At 44.8% G+C, this 19,807-nt stretch overlaps 1 protein-coding gene across 1 annotated transcript in view; it reads right to left on the minus strand.

Annotated features, from left to right (window-relative positions):
• LOC143803871 (uncharacterized) overlaps positions 1–18,869 on the minus strand; it is an 86,142-nt gene extending 67,273 nt beyond the window's left edge. Inside the window, exon 1 of the mRNA XM_077281633.1 lies at positions 18,768–18,869. Within this exon, the coding sequence (XP_077137748.1) occupies positions 18,768–18,869 (102 nt within the window). The remainder of the gene's footprint in view (positions 1–18,767) is intronic.
• Positions 18,870–19,807: the final 938 nt, after the last annotated feature.

Consider the following 19,807-nt stretch of genomic DNA (forward strand, 5'->3'; position numbering starts at 1 on the left):
AGGCAATGTCTGTGTCAAGTTGGGGCTGTCAGGGAATTCATGCTGATTCCCCGCCGGTGTCTATTGCTTCCTCTACTCCTTCGGAAGTTCCTGAGTATTTGTCTGATTATCAGGATGTATTCAGCGAGTCCAGGTCCAGTGCTCTGCCTCCTCATAGGGACTGTGACTGCGCCATAGATTTGATTCCAGGTAGTACATTTCCTAAGGGAAGACTATTTAATCTGTCTGTACCTGAGCATGCCGCAATGCGTTCGTATATCAAGGAATCTCTGGAGAAGGGGCATATCCGTCCATCCTCTTCCCCTCTTGGTGCGGGATTCTTTTTTGTGGCCAAGAAGGACGGATCTTTGAGACCTTGTATTGACTATCGGCTTCTGAATAAAATCACTGTTAAATTTCAGTATCCTTTGCCTCTGTTGTCGGACTTGTTTGTCCGGATTAAAGGTGCCAAGTGGTTCACCAAGATAGATCTTCGTGGTGCGTACAACCTTGTGCGCATTAAGCAAGGAGATGAATGGAAGACAGCATTTAATACGCCCGAAGGTCATTTTGAGTACTTGGTGATGCCTTTTGGGCTCTCTAATGCTCCCTCAGTGTTTCAGTCCTTTATGCATGATATTTTCCGGAAGTATCTGGATAAATTTATGATTGTTTATCTGGATGATATTCTGGTTTTCTCTGAAGATTGGGACTCACATGTGGAGCAGGTCAGGATGGTGTTTCAGGTTTTGCGTGAGAATGCTTTGTTTGTTAAGGGCTCAAAGTGTCTCTTTGGAGTACAGAAGGTTCCCTTTCTGGGGTTTATTTTTTCCCCTTCTGCTGTGGAGATGGACCCAGTCAAGGTCCGAGCTATTCATGATTGGACTCAACCCACGTCAGTTAAGAGTCTTCAGAAGTTCTTGGGTTTTGCTAACTTCTACCGTCGTTTTATCGCTAATTTTTCTAGCGTTGTTAAACCTTTGACGGATATGACCAAGAAAGGTTCTGATGTTGCTAACTGGGCTCCTGCAGCCGTGGAGGCGTTCCAAGAGTTGAAGCGCCGGTTTACTTCGGCGCCTGTTTTGTGCCAGCCTGATGTCTCACTTCCCTTTCAGGTCGAAGTGGATGCTTCTGAGATTGGGGCAGGGGCCGTTTTGTCGCAGAGAGGCCCTGGTTGCTCGGTAATAAGACCATGTGCTTTCTTCTCTAGGAAGTTTTCGCCTGCTGAGCGGAATTATGATGTTGGCAATCGGGAGTTGCTGGCCATGAAGTGGGCATTTGAGGAGTGGCGTCATTGGCTCGAGGGTGCTAAGCATCGTGTGGTGGTCTTGACTGATCACAAAAATTTGATGTATCTCGAGTCTGCTAAACGCCTGAATCCTAGACAGGCCCGCTGGTCATTGTTTTTCTCCCGTTTTGACTTTGTGGTCTCGTATTTACCAGGTTCAAAGAATGTGAAGGCTGATGCTCTTTCAAGGAGCTTTGTGCCTGACTCTTCTGGAGTCGCAGAACCAGTTGGTATTCTTAAAGAGGGAGTTATCTTGTCGGCCATTTCTCCTGATTTGCGACGTGTGTTGCAGAGATTTCAGGCTGGTAGACCTGACTCTTGTCCACCTGACAGACTGTTTGTTCCTGATAAGTGGACCAGCAGAGTCATTTCCGAGGTTCATTCCTCGGTGTTGGCAGGGCATCCGGGAATTTTTGGCACCAGAGATCTGGTGGCTAGGTCCTTTTGGTGGCCTTCCTTGTCACGGGATGTGCGGTCATTTGTGCAGTCCTGTGGGACTTGTGCTCGAGCTAAGCCTTGCTGTTCTCATGCCAGCGGGTTGCTCTTGCCCTTGCCTGTCCCAAAGAGGCCTTGGACACACATTTCCATGGATTTCATTTCAGATCTCCCGGTGTCTCAGGGCATGTCTGTCATCTGGGTGGTATGTGATCGCTTTTCTAAAATGGTCCATTTGGTGCCTTTGCCTAAGCTGCCTTCCTCTTCCGATTTGGTTCCTGTGTTCTTTCAGAATGTGGTTCGTTTACACGGCATTCCTGAGAATATTGTGTCTGACAGAGGATCCCAGTTTGTTTCCAGGTTCTGGCGATCCTTTTGTGCTAGGATGGGCATTGATTTGTCGTTTTTGTCTGCCTTTCATCCTCAGACTAATGGACAAACGGAGCGAACTAATCAGACTCTGGAGGCTTATTTGAGGTGTTTTGTTATGGCAGATCAGGATGATTGGGTGACCTTCTTGCCGTTGGCTGAGTTTGCCCTTAATAATTGGGCTAGTTCCGCTACTTTGGTTTCGCCATTTTTCTGCAACTCTGGTTTCCATCCTCGTTTTTCCTTGGGACATGTGGAGCCTTCTGACTGTCCTGGGGTAGATTCTGTGGTGGATAGGTTGCAGCAGATCTGGAATCATGTGGTGGACAACTTAAAGTTGTCACAGGAGAAGGCTCAGCGTTTTGCCAACCGCCGCCGCGGTGTGGGTCCCCGACTTCGTGTTGGGGATTTGGTATGGCTGTCTTCTCGATTTGTTCCTATGAAGGTCTCCTCTCCTAAATTTAAGCCTCGCTTCATCGGTCCTTACAAGATATTGGAAATCCTTAATCCTGTGTCCTTTCGCTTGGATCTTCCGGTGTCGTTTGCCATTCACAACGTGTTCCATAGGTCTTTGTTGCGGCGGTACGTTGTACCTGTGGTTCCTTCTGTTGAGCCTCCTGCTCCGGTGTTGGTTGAGGGCGAGTTGGAGTATGTGGTGGAGAAGATCTTGGATTCTCGTCTCTCCAGACGGAGGCTTCAGTATCTGGTCAAGTGGAAGGGCTATGGTCAGGAGGATAATTCCTGGGTGGTTGCTTCTGATGTGCATGCGGCCGATTTAGTTCGTGCCTTTCACGCTGCTCATCCTGATCACCCTGGTGGTCTTGGTGAGGGTTCGGTGACCCCTCCTTAAGGGGGGGGGTACTGTTGTGAATTAGACTTTTTGGCTCCCTCTTGTGGTTACTAGTGATATGACTCTGGGATTGTCTTTCCTCAGTTTGGCACCCACCTGGGTCGTTAGTCCAGGGGTGTTGCTATATAAACTTCCTGGATCCTTAGTCCAGTGCCTGGCATCGTTGTAATCAGATCCTTTCTGTTTGCTCCTGTCTGCTGTCCTGGTTCGTGCAAAATTAAGCTAAGTCCTGCTTCTTTGTTTTTTGTTTTTTTGCTTTGCTCTTATTTTTGTCCAGCTTGTACTAAATGTGATTCCTGACTTTGCTGGAAGCTCTAGGGGGGCTGGTGTTCTCCCCCCGGGCCGTTAGACGGTTCGGGGGTTCTTGAATATCCAGCGTGGATATTTTGATAGGGTTTTTGCTGACCATATAAGTCATCTTACTATATTCTGCTATTAGCTAGTGGGCCTTTCTTTGCTAAATACCTAGCTCATTCTTACGTTTGTCTTTTCCTCTTACCTCACCGTTATTATTTGTTGGGGGCTTGTGTCCAACTTTTGGGGTCTTTTCTCTGGAGGCAAGAAAGGTCTTTCTTTTCCCTTCTAGGGTTAGTTAGTTCTCCGGCTGGTGCGAGACGTCTAGAACCAACGTAGGCACGTTCCCCGGCTGCTGCTATTTGTGGTGCTAGGATAAGGTATATGGTAAGCTCAGTTACCACTGCCCTATGAGCTGTTTTTTTGTGTTTGCAGACTTAGTAATTATTTCTGAGACCCTCTGCCATTGGGGTCATAACAGGACATGGCCTGTTAACTGTTTTACTGTCTAACCCATGTGTAAAGAGCTCCATGGAGTAACCCGTTGTGTCTCCTGACGCATCCTTCTCTCTTGTTCTGGGCGAAGAAGACAAGGAAGAGACTTGTCCCTGACCGGGAGCATCCACTGACGATGCACTGCTCTGACATTTGGCACTTTCCGAGGAGGAGGCGAAAGAGCTAGAGGCAGAGTCAGCAATGAAAGCCAATACTTGTTCCTGCTGCTCCGGCTTCAAAAGTGGTTTTCCTACTCCCAGAAAAGAGAGCGTTCGAGGCCTTGTGTAGCCAGACAAGGAACCTGGCTCAACAACTCGAGATTTAGGTGTTGTACTGCTTTTACCACGACCACCTGATGCTCCACCACCACTACCATCATTACCAGCTGACAATGACCGCCCACGGCCACGACCTCTTCCACTAGACTTCCTCATTGCTTGCAAAACGTAACCAAAGTAACACTATTTGTTACTGTAAAACAACTTATAAGGTGAACTCAAACTTCTGTAGGATTTATATATACCTTTATAGGTGCCTGACACTGAAAGGAAAATCAGGCCCAATGTTACACACTAGGTTTTCTGTGGCCCAATAATTTGAGACAGATGGCACACACAGGCCCAGCACTCAAGCAGAAATGCCAATCTTAATCCCCCACTTTTTTTTTTTTTTTTCTGGGAGAATTTACCCCCCCCCCAAAAAAAAAAAAAGGACAAGTATTACTCAGTGTTTTCGGTGCCACACAATGAGAGAGAGATGCCACACACAGCAATGGCACGGAGTCAGACTTGACAATATTTATCTCCCACTAATTTTTTTTTTGGAAAAGGGAGAATTTAGAAAAAAAAAAAAAAGGAAAAGTATTACACAGTGTTTTCAGTGGCACACAATGAGAGAGAGATGCCACACACAGCAATGGCACGGAGTCAGACTTGACAATATTTATCTCCCACTAATTTTTTTTTTGGAAAAGGGAGAATTTAGAAAAAAAAAAAAAAAAAGGACAAGTATTACACAGTGTTTTCGGTGCCACACAATGAGAGAGAGATTCCACACACAGCAATGGCACGGAGGCAGACTTGCCAATATTTATCTCCCACTAATTTTTTTTTGGGAAAAGGGAGAATTTAGAAAAAAAAAAAAAAAGGACAAGTATTACACAGTGTTTTTGGTGCCACACAATGAGAGAGAGATGCCACACACAGCAATGGCACGGAGTCAGACTTGACAATATTTATCTCCCACTAATTTTTTTTTTGGAAAAGGGAGAATTTAGAAAAAAAAAAAAAAAAGGACAAGTATTACACAGTGTTTTCAGTGCCACACAATGAGAGAGAGATGCCACACACAGCAATGGCACGGAGTCAGACTTGACAATATTTATCTCCCACTAATTTTTTTTTGGGAAAAGGGAGAATTTAGAAAAAAAAACAAAAAACGACAAGTATTACACAGTGTTTTCGGTGCCACACAATGAGAGAGAGATGCCACACACAGCAATGGCACGGAGGCAGACTTGCCAATATTTATCTCCCACTAATTTTTTTTGGGGAAAAGGGAGAATTTAGAAAAAAAAAAAAAGGACAAGTATTACACAGTGTTTTCAGTGGCACACAATGAGAGAGAGATGCCACACACAGCAATGGCACGGAGTCAGACTTGACAATATTTATCTCCCACTAATTTTTTTTTTGGAAAAGGGAGAATTTAGAAAAAAAAAAAAAAAGGACAAGTATTACACAGTGTTTTCAGTGCCACACAATGAGAGAGAGATGCCACACACAGCAATGGCACGGAGTCAGACTTGACAATATTTATCTCCCACTAATTTTTTTTTTGGAAAAGGGAGAATTTAGAAAAAAAAAAAAAAGGACAAGTATTACACAGTGTTTTCAGTGGCACACAATGAGAGAGAGATGCCACACACAGCAATGGCACGGAGGCAGACTTGCCAATATTTATCTCCCACTAATTTTTTTTTTTGGAAAAGGGAGAATTTAGAAAAAAAAAAACGGACAAGTATTACACAGTGTTTTTGGTGCCACACAATGAGAGAGAGATGCCACACACAGCAATGGCACGGAGTCAGACTTGACAATATTTATCTCCCACTAATTTTTTTTTGGGAAAAGGGAGAATTTAGAAAAAAAAAAAAAAAAAGGACAAGTATTACACAGTGTTTTCGGTGCCACACAATGAGAGAGAGATGCCACACACAGCAATGGCACGGAGGCAGACTTGCCAATATTTATCTCCCACTAATTTTTTTTGGGGAAAAGGGAGAATTTAGAAAAAAAAAAAAGGACAAGTATTACACAGTGTTTTTGGTGCCACACAATGAGAGAGAGATGCCACACACAGCAATGGCACGGAGGCAGACTTGCCAATATTTATCTCCCACTAATTTTTTTTTTTGGAAAAGGGAGAATTTAGAAAAAAAAAAAAAAAAGGACAAGTATTACACAGTGTTTTCAGTGGCACACAATGAGAGAGAGATGCCACACACAGCAATGGCACGGGGTCAGACTTGACAATATTTATCTCCCACTAATTTTTTTTTTGGAAAAGGGAGAATTTAGAAAAAAAAAAAAAAAGGACAAGTATTACACAGTGTTTTCAGTGCCACACAATGAGAGAGAGATGCCACACACAGCAATGGCACGGAGTCAGACTTGACAATATTTATCTCCCACTAATTTTTTTTTGGGAAAAGGGAGAATTTAGAAAAAAAAAAAAAAAGGACAAGTATTACACAGTGTTTTCGGTGCCACACAATGAGAGAGAGATGCCACACACAGCAATGGCACGGAGGCAGACTTGCCAATATTTATCTCCCACTAATTTTTTTTGGGGAAAAGGGAGAATTTAGAAAAAAAAAAAAGGACAAGTATTACACAGTGTTTTCAGTGGCACACAATGAGAGAGAGATGCCACACACAGCAATGGCACGGAGTCAGACTTGACAATATTTATCTCCCACTAATTTTTTTTTGGAAAAGGGAGAATTTAGAAAAAAAAAAAAAAAAAGGACAAGTATTACACAGTGTTTTTGGTGCCACACAATGAGAGAGAGATGCCACACACAGCAATGGCACGGGGTCAGACTTGACAATATTTATCTCCCACTAATTTTTTTTTTGGAAAAGGGAGAATTTAGAAAAAAAAAAAAAAAAAGGACAAGTATTACACAGTGTTTTCAGTGCCACACAATGAGAGAGAGATGCCACACACAGCAATGGCATGGAGTCAGACTTGACAATATTTATCTCCCACTAATTTTTTTTTGGGAAAAGGCAGAATTTAGAAAAAAAAAAAAAAAAAGGACAAGTATTGCACAGTGTTTTCGGTGCCACACAATGAGAGAGAGATGCCACACACAGCAATGGCACGGAGGCAGACTTGCCAATATTTATCTCCCACTAATTTTTTTTTGGGAAAAGGGAGAATTTAGAAAAAAAAAAAGGACAAGTATTACACAGTGTTTTCAGTGGCACACAATGAGAGAGATGCCACACACAGCAATGGCACGGAGTCAGACTTGACAATATTTATCTGCCACTAATTTTTTTTTTGGAAAAGGGAGAATTTAGAAAAAAAAAAAAAAGGACAAGTATTACACAGTGTTTTCAGTGCCACACAATGAGAGAGAGATGCCACACACAGCAATGGCACGGAGTCAGACTTGACAATATTTATCTCCCACTAATTTTTTTTTTGGAAAAGGGAGAATTTAGAAAAAAAAAAAAAAAGGACAAGTATTACACAGTGTTTTCAGTGCCACACAATGAGAGAGAGATGCCACACACAGCAATGGCACGGAGGCAGACTTGCCAATATTTATCTCCCACTAATTTTTTTTGGGGAAAAGGGAGAATTTAGAAAAAAAAAAAAGGACAAGTATTACACAGTGTTTTCAGTGGCACACAATGAGAGAGATGCCACACACAGCAATGGCACGGAGTCAGACTTGACAATATTTATCTCCCACTAATTTTTTTTTTGGAAAAGGGAGAATTTAGAAAAAAAAAAAAGGACAAGTATTACACAGTGTTTTCAGTGGCACACAATGAGAGAGATGCCACACACAGCAATGGCACGGAGTCAGACTTGACAATATTTATCTCCCACTAATTTTTTTTTTGGAAAAGGGAGAATTTAGAAAAAAAAAAAAAAAAGGACAAGTATTACACAGTGTTTTCAGTGCCACACAATGAGAGAGAGATGCCACACACAGCAATGGCATGGAGTCAGACTTGACAATATTTATCTCCCACTAATTTTTTTTTTGGAAAAGGGAGAATTTAGAAAAAAAAAAAAAGGACAAGTATTACACAGTGTTTTCAGTGGCACACAATGAGAGAGAGATGCCACACACAGCAATGGCACGGAGGCAGACTTGCCAATATTTATCTCCCACTAATTTTTTTTTTTGGAAAAGGGAGAATTTAGAAAAAAAAAAGGACAAATATTACACAGTGTTTTTGGTGCCACACAATGAGAGAGAGATGCCACACACAGCAATGGCACGGAGTCAGACTTGACAATATTTATCTCCCACTAATTTTTTTTTGGGAAAAGGGAGAATTTAGAAAAAAAAAAAAAAAGGACAAGTATTAGACAGTGTTTTCAGTGCCACACAATGAGAGAGAGATGCCACACACAGCAATGGCACGGAGTCAGACTTGACAATATTTATCTCCCACTAATTTTTTTTTGGGAAAAGGGAGAATTTAGAAAAAAAAAAAAAGGACAAGTATTACACAGTGTTTTCGGTGCCACACAATGAGAGAGAGATGCCACACACAGCAATGGCACGGAGGCAGACTTGCCAATATTTATCTCCCACTAATTTTTTTTGGGGAAAAGGGAGAATTTAGAAAAAAAAAAAAAAGGACAAGTATTACACCGTGTTTTCAGTGGCATACAATGAGAGAGAGATGCCACACACAGCAATGGCACGGAGTCAGACTTGACAATATTTATCTCCCACTAATTTTTTTTTTGGAAAAGGGAGAATTTAGAAAAAAAAAAAAAAAAGGACAAGTATTACACAGTGTTTTCGGTGCCACACAATGAGAGAGAGATGCCACACACAGCAATGGCACGGAGGCAGACTTGCTAATATTTATCTCCCACTAATTTTTTTTTTGGAAAAGGGAGAATTTAGAAAAAAGAAAAAAAAAAGGACAAGTATTACACAGTGTTTTTGGTGCCACACAATGAGAGAGAGATGCCACACACAGCAATGGCACGGAGTCAGACTTGCCAATATTTATCTCCCAATATATATATTTTTTTTTTTTAAAAGGGAGAATGTACCCCCCCAAAAAAAATGGCCAAGTATTACACAGTGTTTTCAGTGCCACACAATGAGAGAGAGATGCCACACACAGCAATGGCACGGAGTCAGACTTGACAATATTTATCTCCCACTAATTTTTTTTTTGGAAAAGGGAGAATTTAGAAAAAAAAAAAAAGGACAAGTATTACACAGTGTTTTCAGTGCCACACAATGAGAGAGAGATGCCACACACAGCAATGGCACGGAGGCAGACTTGACAATATTTATCTCCCACTAATTTTTTTTTTTGGGAAAAGGGAGAATTTAAAAAAAAAAAAAAAAAAAAAAGGACAAGTATTACACAGTGTTTTCGGTGCCACACAATGAGAGAGAGATGCCACACACAGCAATGGCACGGAGGCAGACTTGCCAATATTTATCTCCCTGCAGTTATCTCAGAAAAGTATGGCAGGCAGCTGTAAAAGGACTGCTGCACACAAAAGTGTGGACAAACACACAAGATAGCTGTGCAGAAAGGAAGGTAAAACAGGATTTGTGCTTTGAAAAAAGCAGTTGGTTTACACAGCGGCGTACACACAAAGCAACGCAGCTATCAGGGAGCCTTCTAGGGCAGCCCAATGAGCTACAGCGCTGAGAAAAAAAAAATGTAGCTTCCACTGTCCTGCAAACAAAAGGTGGTATTGGACAGTGGAAATCGCTACAGCACAAGCGGTTTGTGGCTTTATGTACCCTGCCTATCACTATCCCTGCTTCCGAAGAAGCTGCAGCAACCTCTCCCTACGCTCAGATCAGCAGCAGTAAGATGGCGGTCGGCGGGAACGCCCCTTTATAGCCCCTGTGACGCTGCAGAAAGCAAGCCAATCACTGCAATGCCCTTCTCTAAGATGGTGGGGACTGAGATCTATGTCATCACGCTGCCCACACTCTGCGTCCACCTTCATTGGCTGAGAAATGGCGCTTTTAGCGTCATTGAAATGCGACTTTGGCGCGAAAGTCGCGTACCGCATGGCAGACCCCACACAGGGATCGGCTCGGTTTCATGAGACGCCGACTTTGCCGACTTTTGGAAATGAACGATCCGTTTCGCTCAACCCTATCTGAGAGTATGCAGGCTGCCAGGCATGATAAAACCTCCAAGGCATGTGAGGAAAGCTTAGACCACTCATCCATTTTGGAAGACCAAAATGTGAAAGGGTCCAATCCCTCCCTGATGGTATTAATATTCAGTTCTAGATACTCCTGCACCATCCCCTTCATTCATTCAACACGTGTAAGACTTGGACTCTGTTGTGCTGGTGCATGACCTGGTCTACCAAAAGTGTCAAAAGACTCACAGATATTGCTTCTTCCACTTACACTACTGCAGCTGCTGCTAATATTTAGTCATTGGCGAATTGACACGCTGGGGATTGAAAGTCTAGAGCTGCGATGCGCACTTTGTGCCTCACTCCTGTCTTGGGGAAAACGTCTCTTAAGGTTGTGTAAAAGCATGTTTTGATAGTCCAGCATTCGTGGGTCCCTTTCCAGGGCACAAAGCATCTGGCAAAATTTCCAGTAGTCAGCACTATTTTGAATCGTAACTATACGGGAATCATGTTGCACATAATGCAGCAGACTCTTCCATGAGGTCCAAGCCCATGCTTTGTTGGTGGCTAGGTAACACTGATGCTTGTTTCCTCTGTCCCCTCCTGCCAACCACGAACAACAGAGAGGGGATGATTATCCTCTTCATCTCCTGACAGTTGCTCGCCCAACACCACTTCCTCCTCCATTTGTTCCTCGGCTCTTGATCCTTCACTTAAGGTACCGTTACACTAAACGACTTACCAACGATCACGACCAGCGATACGACCTGGCCGTGATCGTTGGTAAGTCGTTGTGTGGTCGCTGGGGAGCTGTCACACAGACAGCTCTCTCCAGCGACCAATGATCAGGGGAACGACTTCGGCATCGTTGAAACTGTCTTCAACGATGCCGAAGTCCCCCTGCAGCACCAGGGTAACCAGGGTAAACATCGGGTTACTAAGTGCAGGGCCGCGCTTAGTAACCCGATATTTACCCTGGTTACCATTGTAAAAGTAAAAAAAAAAAAAAAAAAGACTACATACTCACATTCCGATGTCTGTCACGTCCCCCGCCATCAGCTTCCCGCACTGACTGTCAGTGCCGGCCGTAAAGAAGAGCACAGCGGTGACGTCACCGCTGTGCTCTGCTTTACGGCCGGCGCTGACGCAGTCAGTGCGGGAAGCTGATGGCGGGGGACGTGACAGACATCGGAATGTGAGTATGTAGTGGGTTTTTTTTAACTTTTACAATGGTAACCAGGGTAAATATCAGGTTACTAAGCGCGGCACTGCGCTTAGTAACCCGATGTTTACCCTGGTTACAAGTGAACACATCGCTGGATCGGCGTCACACACGATCCAGCGATGACAGCGGGTGATCACCGACCAAAAAAAGGTCCTGATCATTCCCTACGACCAACGATCTCCCAGCAGGGGCCTGATCGTTGGTCGCTGTCACACATAACGAGATCGTTAGCGGGATCGTTGCTACGTCACAAAAAAGCATGACGTTGCAACGATATCATTAACGAAATCGTTATGTGTGAAGGTACCTTAACATTTTGTCTGCTATCATCAGCCCCCTCGATCGCAGTAATCCACTCTCCCATGGCACCCACCTGTGTGACAACAGTATGAAACTTTGAGACAATGTTATCCCTTCCATAACCTCCTCTGCTTTTCCTCTTCATCCGTGACCATCACCTCCTCCCAAAGGATATTCAAAGTCTGCTCCAGCATACAGATGACCGGAATAGTGATGTTGATGATGGCGTTGTCAGCTCTAGCCATCCTAGTAGCCATTTCAAAACTGTGCAGAAGAGTGCAGAGGTCCTTAATCTGTGCCGTCTCCGTAAACCTGATATGCGCCACGTCTGTACTGTGCTGGCCCAGGCTATATCAGATAATATACTGCATCAGGGCTCATTGCTGCTGCCAAAGTCACTGCAACATGTGCAGAGTGGAATTCCCCCATGTGGGCACATTGCTAGTGATGAGCGAGTGTACTTGTTGCTCGAGTTTTCCTGAGCACACTCGGGTGATCTCCGAGTATTTATGACTGCTCGGAGATTTAGCCTTCATCACGACAGCTGAATGATTTACAGCTACTAGCCAGGCCGAGTACATGTGGGGGTTGCGTGGTTGCTAGGGAATCCCCACATGCAATCAAGCAGGCTAGTAGCTGTAAATCATTCAGCTGCGGCAATGAAAACGAAATGTCTGAGCAGTCATAAGTACTCGGAGGTCACCCGAGCATGCTCGGGAAAACCCGAGCAACGAGTACACTCACTCATCACTACACACTGCATATCATTCTGTTAACTGTCATGACAAAGACCTCTGTATTGATGCAAGTTGATGATCTAAGGGGTGCAAATGGTGGAAGTGAGCACACAGATTCTGTGCTTTCTGCAGCAGCTCACCCAGGCCAGGATAGTGGTGGAGAAAATGCTGTACCACCATGTTGAAGAGGTGAGCCATGCAAGGCACGTGTGTGAGCTTGCCTTGCCGTAGGGCCGCTACCAGGTTCGCACCATTATCGGACATGGCCATCCTTGGATACAGGTTCAGCGGAGACAGCCATTGCTCAAACTTGGCCTGGAGAGCTGTCTAAAACTCTTCAGCTGTATGACTGCGATCTCCGAGGCATATCAATAATAACACTGCCTGATTGCAGTGAGGCCTGGCTGCATAGTATGGAGGTGGTAGGGATTCGCTCTGCACTGTTGGAACGTGTGTCTCATTAGTGTAAGGTGGCCAGGGTAATAGTCATGGCAACTGTTGTGAATTCCGCTCTTGGGCTCCCTCCAGTGGTTATAAGTAGCATTTTTGTGAGTTCTGCTCTTGGGCTCCCTCCTGTGGTTTTGAGTGGTATGGCTGCTTCTTGGATTTAGCATCAGCAGCTGTTTTCACTGATCATCTTTCTGGCTCTGCTATATTAGTCTGGCCTTTTCCCTAATTCAATGCCAGTTGTCAATTGTTGAGCTTGGAGTCATGGCTCTCTGAGGATTTCCCTGTCACTCTGACCATTTTAGCAAAGCTAAGTCCTTGCTTGTCTTTTTGCAGTTCACTTGTTGTGGACTTGTTGTTTAGCACTTTCTATGTTTTGCTCATTTGTCCAGCTTATCAGTATGTATCTAGTCAGCTAAGCTGGAAGCTCTGGGCAGCAGAGTTTGCCCTCCACACCTTTAGTCAGGTGTGGAGATTTTTGCATTTCTCTGCGGTGGACTTTTTCTAGTTTTTATTACTGACCGCACAGTGTCCTCTACTAATTCTTTCTAGCTAGTAGTGGCATCCTTTGCTAAATCTTGTTTCATACTACGTATGTAATTTCCTTCTCCTCTCACAGTCATTATTTGTGGGGGGCTCTCCTATCCTTTGGGGATTTTCTCTGAGGCAAGATAGCTTTCCTGCTTCTACCTTTAGGGGTAGCTAGATCTCCGGCTGTGACGAGGTGTCCAGGGAGTGACAGGAACATCCCACGGCTACTGCTAGTGTCTGTGTTAAGATCAGGAACTGCGGTCGGTATAGTTACCACCTGCTCTGAGCTAGTCGCATGTCGCTCCTTAATCACCAGACCATAACAGTACAACTGGCCAAAAATGAGCTGAATGCATCTCAAAAGAAGGAAAAGAAAAAGAGTTCTGAGCCATTTTATTTTTCTTTAGTCTGTTTTGTCTTTTTCCTTCCTCTAATTCTCTCGGTGATTCAGGATTTGGATGCGGGCATGGATGTTCAGGGGTTGTTTTCTCGTGTGGATCAGCTTGCTACGAGAGTACAGAGTATTCAAGATTATGTTGTTCAGACTCCGGCCTTAGAGCCTAGAATTCCTACTCCAGATTTGTTTTACGGGGATAGATCTAAGTTTTTGAACTTTAAAAATAATTGCAAATTGTTTTTTGCTCTGAAACCCCGTTCCTCTGGTGACCCCATTCAGCAAGTAAAAATAGTTATTTCTCTGCTGCGTGGTGACCCTCAGGACTGGGCATTCTCCCTTGAGTCAGGGGATCCGGCATTGCTTAATGTAGATGCATTTTTTCAATCGCTTGGATTATTGTATGACGAACCTAACTCTGTAGAGCATGCTGAGAAAAAAATGTTGGCCCTGTGTCAGGGTCAGGAAGCGGCAGAATTATACTGCCAGAAATTTAAAAAATGGTCTGTGCTCACTAAATGGAATGAGGACGCTCTGGCAGCAATTTTCAGAAAGGGTCTTTCTGAAGCCCTTAAAGATGTTATGGTGGGGTTCCCCACGCCTGTTGGTTTGAGCGAATCTATGTCTGTGGCCATTCAGATTGATCGGCGCCTGCGCGAACACAAAGTGGTGCACCATATGGCAGCGTCCTTGGAGCAGAGTCCTGAGCCCATGCAATGTGATAGGATTTTGACTAGAGCGGAACAGAGGGGATACAGACGTCAGAATGGGCTGTGTTTTTACTGTGGGGATTCTGCTCATGCTATTTCTGATTGCCCTAAGCGTATTAAGAGGGTCGCTAGATCTGTTACCATTAGTACTGTGCAGCCTAAGTTTCTCCTGTCTGTGACCCTGATTTGCTCATTGTCATCTTTTTCTGTCATGGCATTTGTGGATTCGAGCGCTGCTCTGAACTTAATGGACTTAGAATTCGCTAGGCGCTGTGGTTTTTCTTTGCAGCCTTTGCAGAGTCCCATACCCTTAAGAAGTATTGATGCTACACCGTTGGCCAAGAATAAACCTCAGTATTGGACTCAGCTGACTATGTGCATGGCTCCAGCACATCAGGAAGATTGCCGTTTTCTGGTGTTGCATAATTTACATGATGTTGTTGTACTGGGTTTTCCATGGTTACAAGTACACAATCCAGTGCTGGATTGAAAATCAATGTCCTGTGACTAGTTGGGGTTGTCAAGGGGTACATAGTGACGTTCCTTTAATGTCAATTTCCTCTTCCCCCTCTTCTGATGTTCCTGAATTTTTGTCAGATTTCCAGGATGTATTTGATGAGCCTAAGTCCAGTTCCCTTCCTCCACATAGGGACTGTGATTGTGCTATTGACTTGATTCCTGGCTGTAAGTTCCCTAAGGGCCGACTTTTCAACCTGTCTGTGCCTGAACATACCGCCATGCGGAGCTATGTAAAAGAGTCTTTAGAGAAGGGGCATATTCGGCCGTCTTCGTCATCATTGGGAGCGGGATTCTTTTTTGTTGCCAAGAAGGATGGCTCCTTGAGACCCTGTATTGATTATTGCCTTCTTAATAAGATCACGGTCAAATTCCAATACCCTTTACATTTGCTCTCTGATTTGTTTGCTCGGATTAAGGGGGCTAGTTGGTTTACCATGATTGACCTTCGAGGGGCATATAATCTTGTTCGTATTAAACAGGGTGACGAATGGAAAACTGCATTTAATACGCCCGAAGGCCATTTTGAATATCTGGTGATGCCTTTCGGGCTTTCTAATGCTCCTTCTGTATTTCAGTCCTTTATGCATGATATTTTCCGCAATTATCTTGACAAATTCTTGATTGTGTATTTGGATGATATTTTGATTTTTTCCAATGATTGGGAGTCTCATGTGAAGCAGGTCAGGATGGTATTCCAGATCCTTCGTGATAATGCTCTATTTGTGAAGGGGTCTAAGTGCCTATTTGGAGTTCAGAAGGTCTCTTTTTTGGGGTTTATTTTTTCTCCTTCGTCTATAGAAATGGATCCTGTTAAGGTTCAAGCCATTCATGACTGGATTCAACCCACATCTGTGAAGAGCGTTCAGAAATTTTTGGGCTTTGCTAATTTTTATCGCCGTTTCATTGCCAACTTCTCTAGTGTGGTTAAACCCCTGACCGATTTGACGAAGAAAGGCGCTGATGTGACTAATTGGTCCTCTGAGGCTGTTGAGGCCTTTCAGGAGCTTAAACGCCGATTTACTTCTGCCCCTGTCTTGCGTCAGCCGGATGTTTCTCTTCCTTTTCATTTTGAGGTTGACGCTTCTGAGATTGGGGCAGGGGCCGTTTTGTCACAGAGGAATTCTGATGGTTCCTTGATGAAGCCATGTGCCTTCTTTTCCCGAAAGTTTTCGCCTGCGGAACGCAATTATGATGTCGGCAATCGGGAGTTGTTGGCTATGAAGTGGGCATTTGAGGAGTGGCGACATTGGCTTGAGGGAGCCAAGCACCGCATTGTGGTCTTGACCGATCATAAGAATCTGATTTACCTCGAGTCGGCCAAGCGGCTGAACCCTAGACAGGCTCGGTGGTCCCTGTTTTTCTCCCGTTTTGATTTTGTGGTCTCATATCTTCCAGGATCTAAGAATGTTAAAGCGGATGCCCTCTCTAGGAGTTTTTTGCCTGATTCTCCTGGAGTCCTTGAGCCGGTTGGCATTCTTAGGGAAGGGGTGATTCTGTCTGCCATCTCCCCTGATTTGCGGCGGGCGCTTCAGGAATTTCAGGCTGATAAACCTGACCGCTGTCCTGTGGGGAAGCTGTTTGTTCCTGATAGATGGACAAGTAAGGTAATTTCTGAGGTCCATTGTTCTGTGTTGGCCGGTCATCCTGGGATTTTTGGTACCAGAGATTTGGTTGCTAGGTCCTTTTGGTGGCCTTCCTTGTCGCGGGATGTGCGTTCTTTTGTGCAGTCCTGTGGGACTTGTGCCCGGGCTAAGCCTTGCTGTTCCCGCGCTAGTGGGTTGCTTTTGCCTTTGCCTGTCCCGGAGAGGCCTTGGACGCATATTTCCATGGATTTTATTTCGGATCTACCTGTGTCCCAGAGGATGTCTGTTATCTGGGTGGTTTGTGACCGGTTCTCTAAAATGGTCCATTTGGTACCTTTGCCTAAATTGCCTTCCTCCTCTGATTTGGTTCCATTATTTTTTCAGCATGTGGTTCGTTTGCATGGCATTCCAGAGAATATTGTGTCTGACAGAGGTTCCCAGTTTGTTTCCAGGTTTTGGCGGGCCTTTTGTGCTAAGATGGGCATTAATTTGTCTTTTTCTTCGGCGTTCCATCCTCAGACAAATGGCCAAACTGAGCGAACTAACCAAACCTTGGAAACCTATTTGAGATGCTTTGTGTCTGCTGATCAGGATGATTGGGTGGCTTTCTTGCCGTTGGCCGAGTTTGCCCTTAATAATCGGGCCAGTTTGGCTACTTTGGTTTCGCCTTTCTTTTGTAATTTTGGTTTCCATCCTCGTTTTTCTTCAGGGCAGGTTGAGCCTTCTGATTGTCCTGGTGTGGATTCTGTGATGGACAGGTTGCAGCAGATTTGGACTCATGTGGTAGACAATTTGACGTCTCAGGAAAAGGCTCAGCGTTTTGCTAACCGCCGTCGGTGTGTTGGTCCTCGGCTTCATGTGGGGGATTTGGTCTGGTTATCCTCTCGTCATGTTCCTATGAAGGTTTCTTCCCCTAAGTTCAAGCCTCGGTTTATTGGTCCTTATAAGATTTCTGAGTATATCAATCCAGTGTCTTCATTTGGCCCTTCCAGCCTCTTTTGCCATCCACAATGTTTTCCATAGATCTTTGTTGCGGAGATATGTGGAACCCGTTGTTCCATCTGTTGATCCTCCTGCCCCGGTGTTGGTTGAGGGGGAGTTGGAATATGTGGTTGAGAAAATTTTGGATTCTCGTTTTTCGAGGCGGAGGCTTCAGTATCTTGTCAAGTGGAAGGGTTATGGCCAGGAGGATAATTCTTGGGTGGTTGCCTCCGATGTCCATGCCGCCGATTTGGTTCGTGCTTTTCATTTGGCTCGTCCTGATCGGCCTGGGGGCTCTGGTGAGGGTTCGGTGACCCCTCCTCAAGGGGGGGTACTGTTGTGAATTCCCCTCTTGGGCTCCCTCCGGTGGTTATAAGTAGCATTTTTGTGAGTTCTGCTCTTGGGCTCCCTCCTGTGGTTTTGAGTGGTATGGCTGCTTCTTGGATTTAGCATCAGCAGCTGTTTTCACTGATCGTCTTTCTGGCTCTGCTATATTAGTCTGGCCTTTTCCCTAATTCAATGCCAGTTGTCAATTGTTGAGCTTGGAGTCATGGCTCTCTGAGGATTTCCCTGTCACTCTGACCATTTTAGCAAAGCTAAGTCCTTGCTTGTCTTTTTGCAGTTCACTTGTTGTGGACTTGTTGTTTAGCACTTTCTATGTTTTGCTCATTTGTCCAGCTTATCAGTATGTATCTAGTCAGCTAAGCTGGAAGCTCTGGGCAGCAGAGTTTGCCCTCCACACCTTTAGTCAGGTGTGGAGATTTTTGCATTTCTCTGCGGTGGACTTTTTCTAGTTTTTATTACTGACCGCACAGTGTTCTGTCCTGCACTAATTCTTTCTAGCTAGTAGTGGCCTCCTTTGCTAAATCTTGTTTCATACTACGTATGTCATTTCCTTCTCCTCTCGCAGTCATTATTTGTGGGGGGCTGTCCTATCCTTTGGGGATTTTCTCTGAGGCAAGATAGCTTTCCTGCTTCTACCTTTAGGGGTAGCTAGATCTCCGGCTGTGACGAGGTGTCCAGGGAGTGACAGGAACATCCCACGGCTACTGCTAGTGTCTGTGTTAAGATCAGGAACTGCGGTCGGTTTAGTTACCACCTGCTCAGAGCTAGTCGCATGTCGCTCCTTAATCACCAGACCATAACAGGCAACGGTCTGTTCTGTTCCTACACCATGGCGCCCTACAGATGAAATGTAATGTCTCTCTTGCTGTGTGTACAGCATGTGCAGCAAAACACTTACAGTCACTGCCAGGTTCTTCTCAGGTACTGTCACTCCGGCTTCACAGAACGTTTCAGAGTTACAAGTCTTTTCAAACAACACAACTTTACTGGGCAGCAACATCTTCATTACATAGGCAACACAAGGCAAGCACAGAGGCAACTTTATATATTTCCCTGCCATCCTGACAGGCTTTATCTTGTACATCAGTTTCCCTTTTCCCGGCAAGCTCAGCTGTATCCTTGGACAGTCTGTGTCCCCTCTGTATCCTCAGACAATCCGTGTCCCACCTGTTTCCTTGGACAGTCTGTGTCACACCTGTGCCTTTTTTCTCACCAGCTCCTTTCAGCATCTCATCTGGCTCCAATGGGAAGAGGTGCCGAGAACACTGTCTCAGTTGGTCCCTCCCTGGTCTTAGACCCCGGATCCTACTTGGGGATGATTCTGTAGAGCTGGTGTGTGTCGGCTCGGCACTGTTCTCCAGCCTGGGGTATCTCTATCCCCATGGCCTGTAGCTGTCTTATACACTGCATGAACCCTGCCCTGGGCAAGCTGCCCAGGCTTCTCCATCAAATAAGGAAGTATCCTGATTATACTTCCCTGTTCTGTGCTGTCCCTCCTATTTCCTTAACCCTTGTGCTGCCTACTTCCTACTCTATTCTATGCTATTATCTATCACTAATGTGCCCCCCTCTATTCTAGCCCCACTACAGTTCTCTATATCCTATGTCCTATTCTAGCCCTAATCCTATAAACAGCACACATCAAGTATATTTGCATTATAGTATATAAACATTACATCACAGTATATAAACATTAATAAACAGTGAGGTGCCACATGTAACCGTGCGAACAGTATTCAGGAGAGAGAAGGCACATGAGGTTCTCCGCCACCTCCTTACAAAGGCAGAGGTTGAGGGTGCAGGTGGAGGACCTTGAGGTGGAGGAGGCAGAAGCAGTGGAGGAAGTGTGAAATATAGAGGTTTGTCCTGCAAGCCTTGGAGATTCCACTATTTGTGGAGCAGTGCCTGCCCCCACAGCCACCAGAGTCACCCAGTGCC

The sequence above is a fragment of the Ranitomeya variabilis genome, chromosome 2 (assembly GCF_051348905.1).
Source record: "Ranitomeya variabilis isolate aRanVar5 chromosome 2, aRanVar5.hap1, whole genome shotgun sequence".
NCBI classification, from domain to species: domain Eukaryota; kingdom Metazoa; phylum Chordata; class Amphibia; order Anura; family Dendrobatidae; genus Ranitomeya; species Ranitomeya variabilis.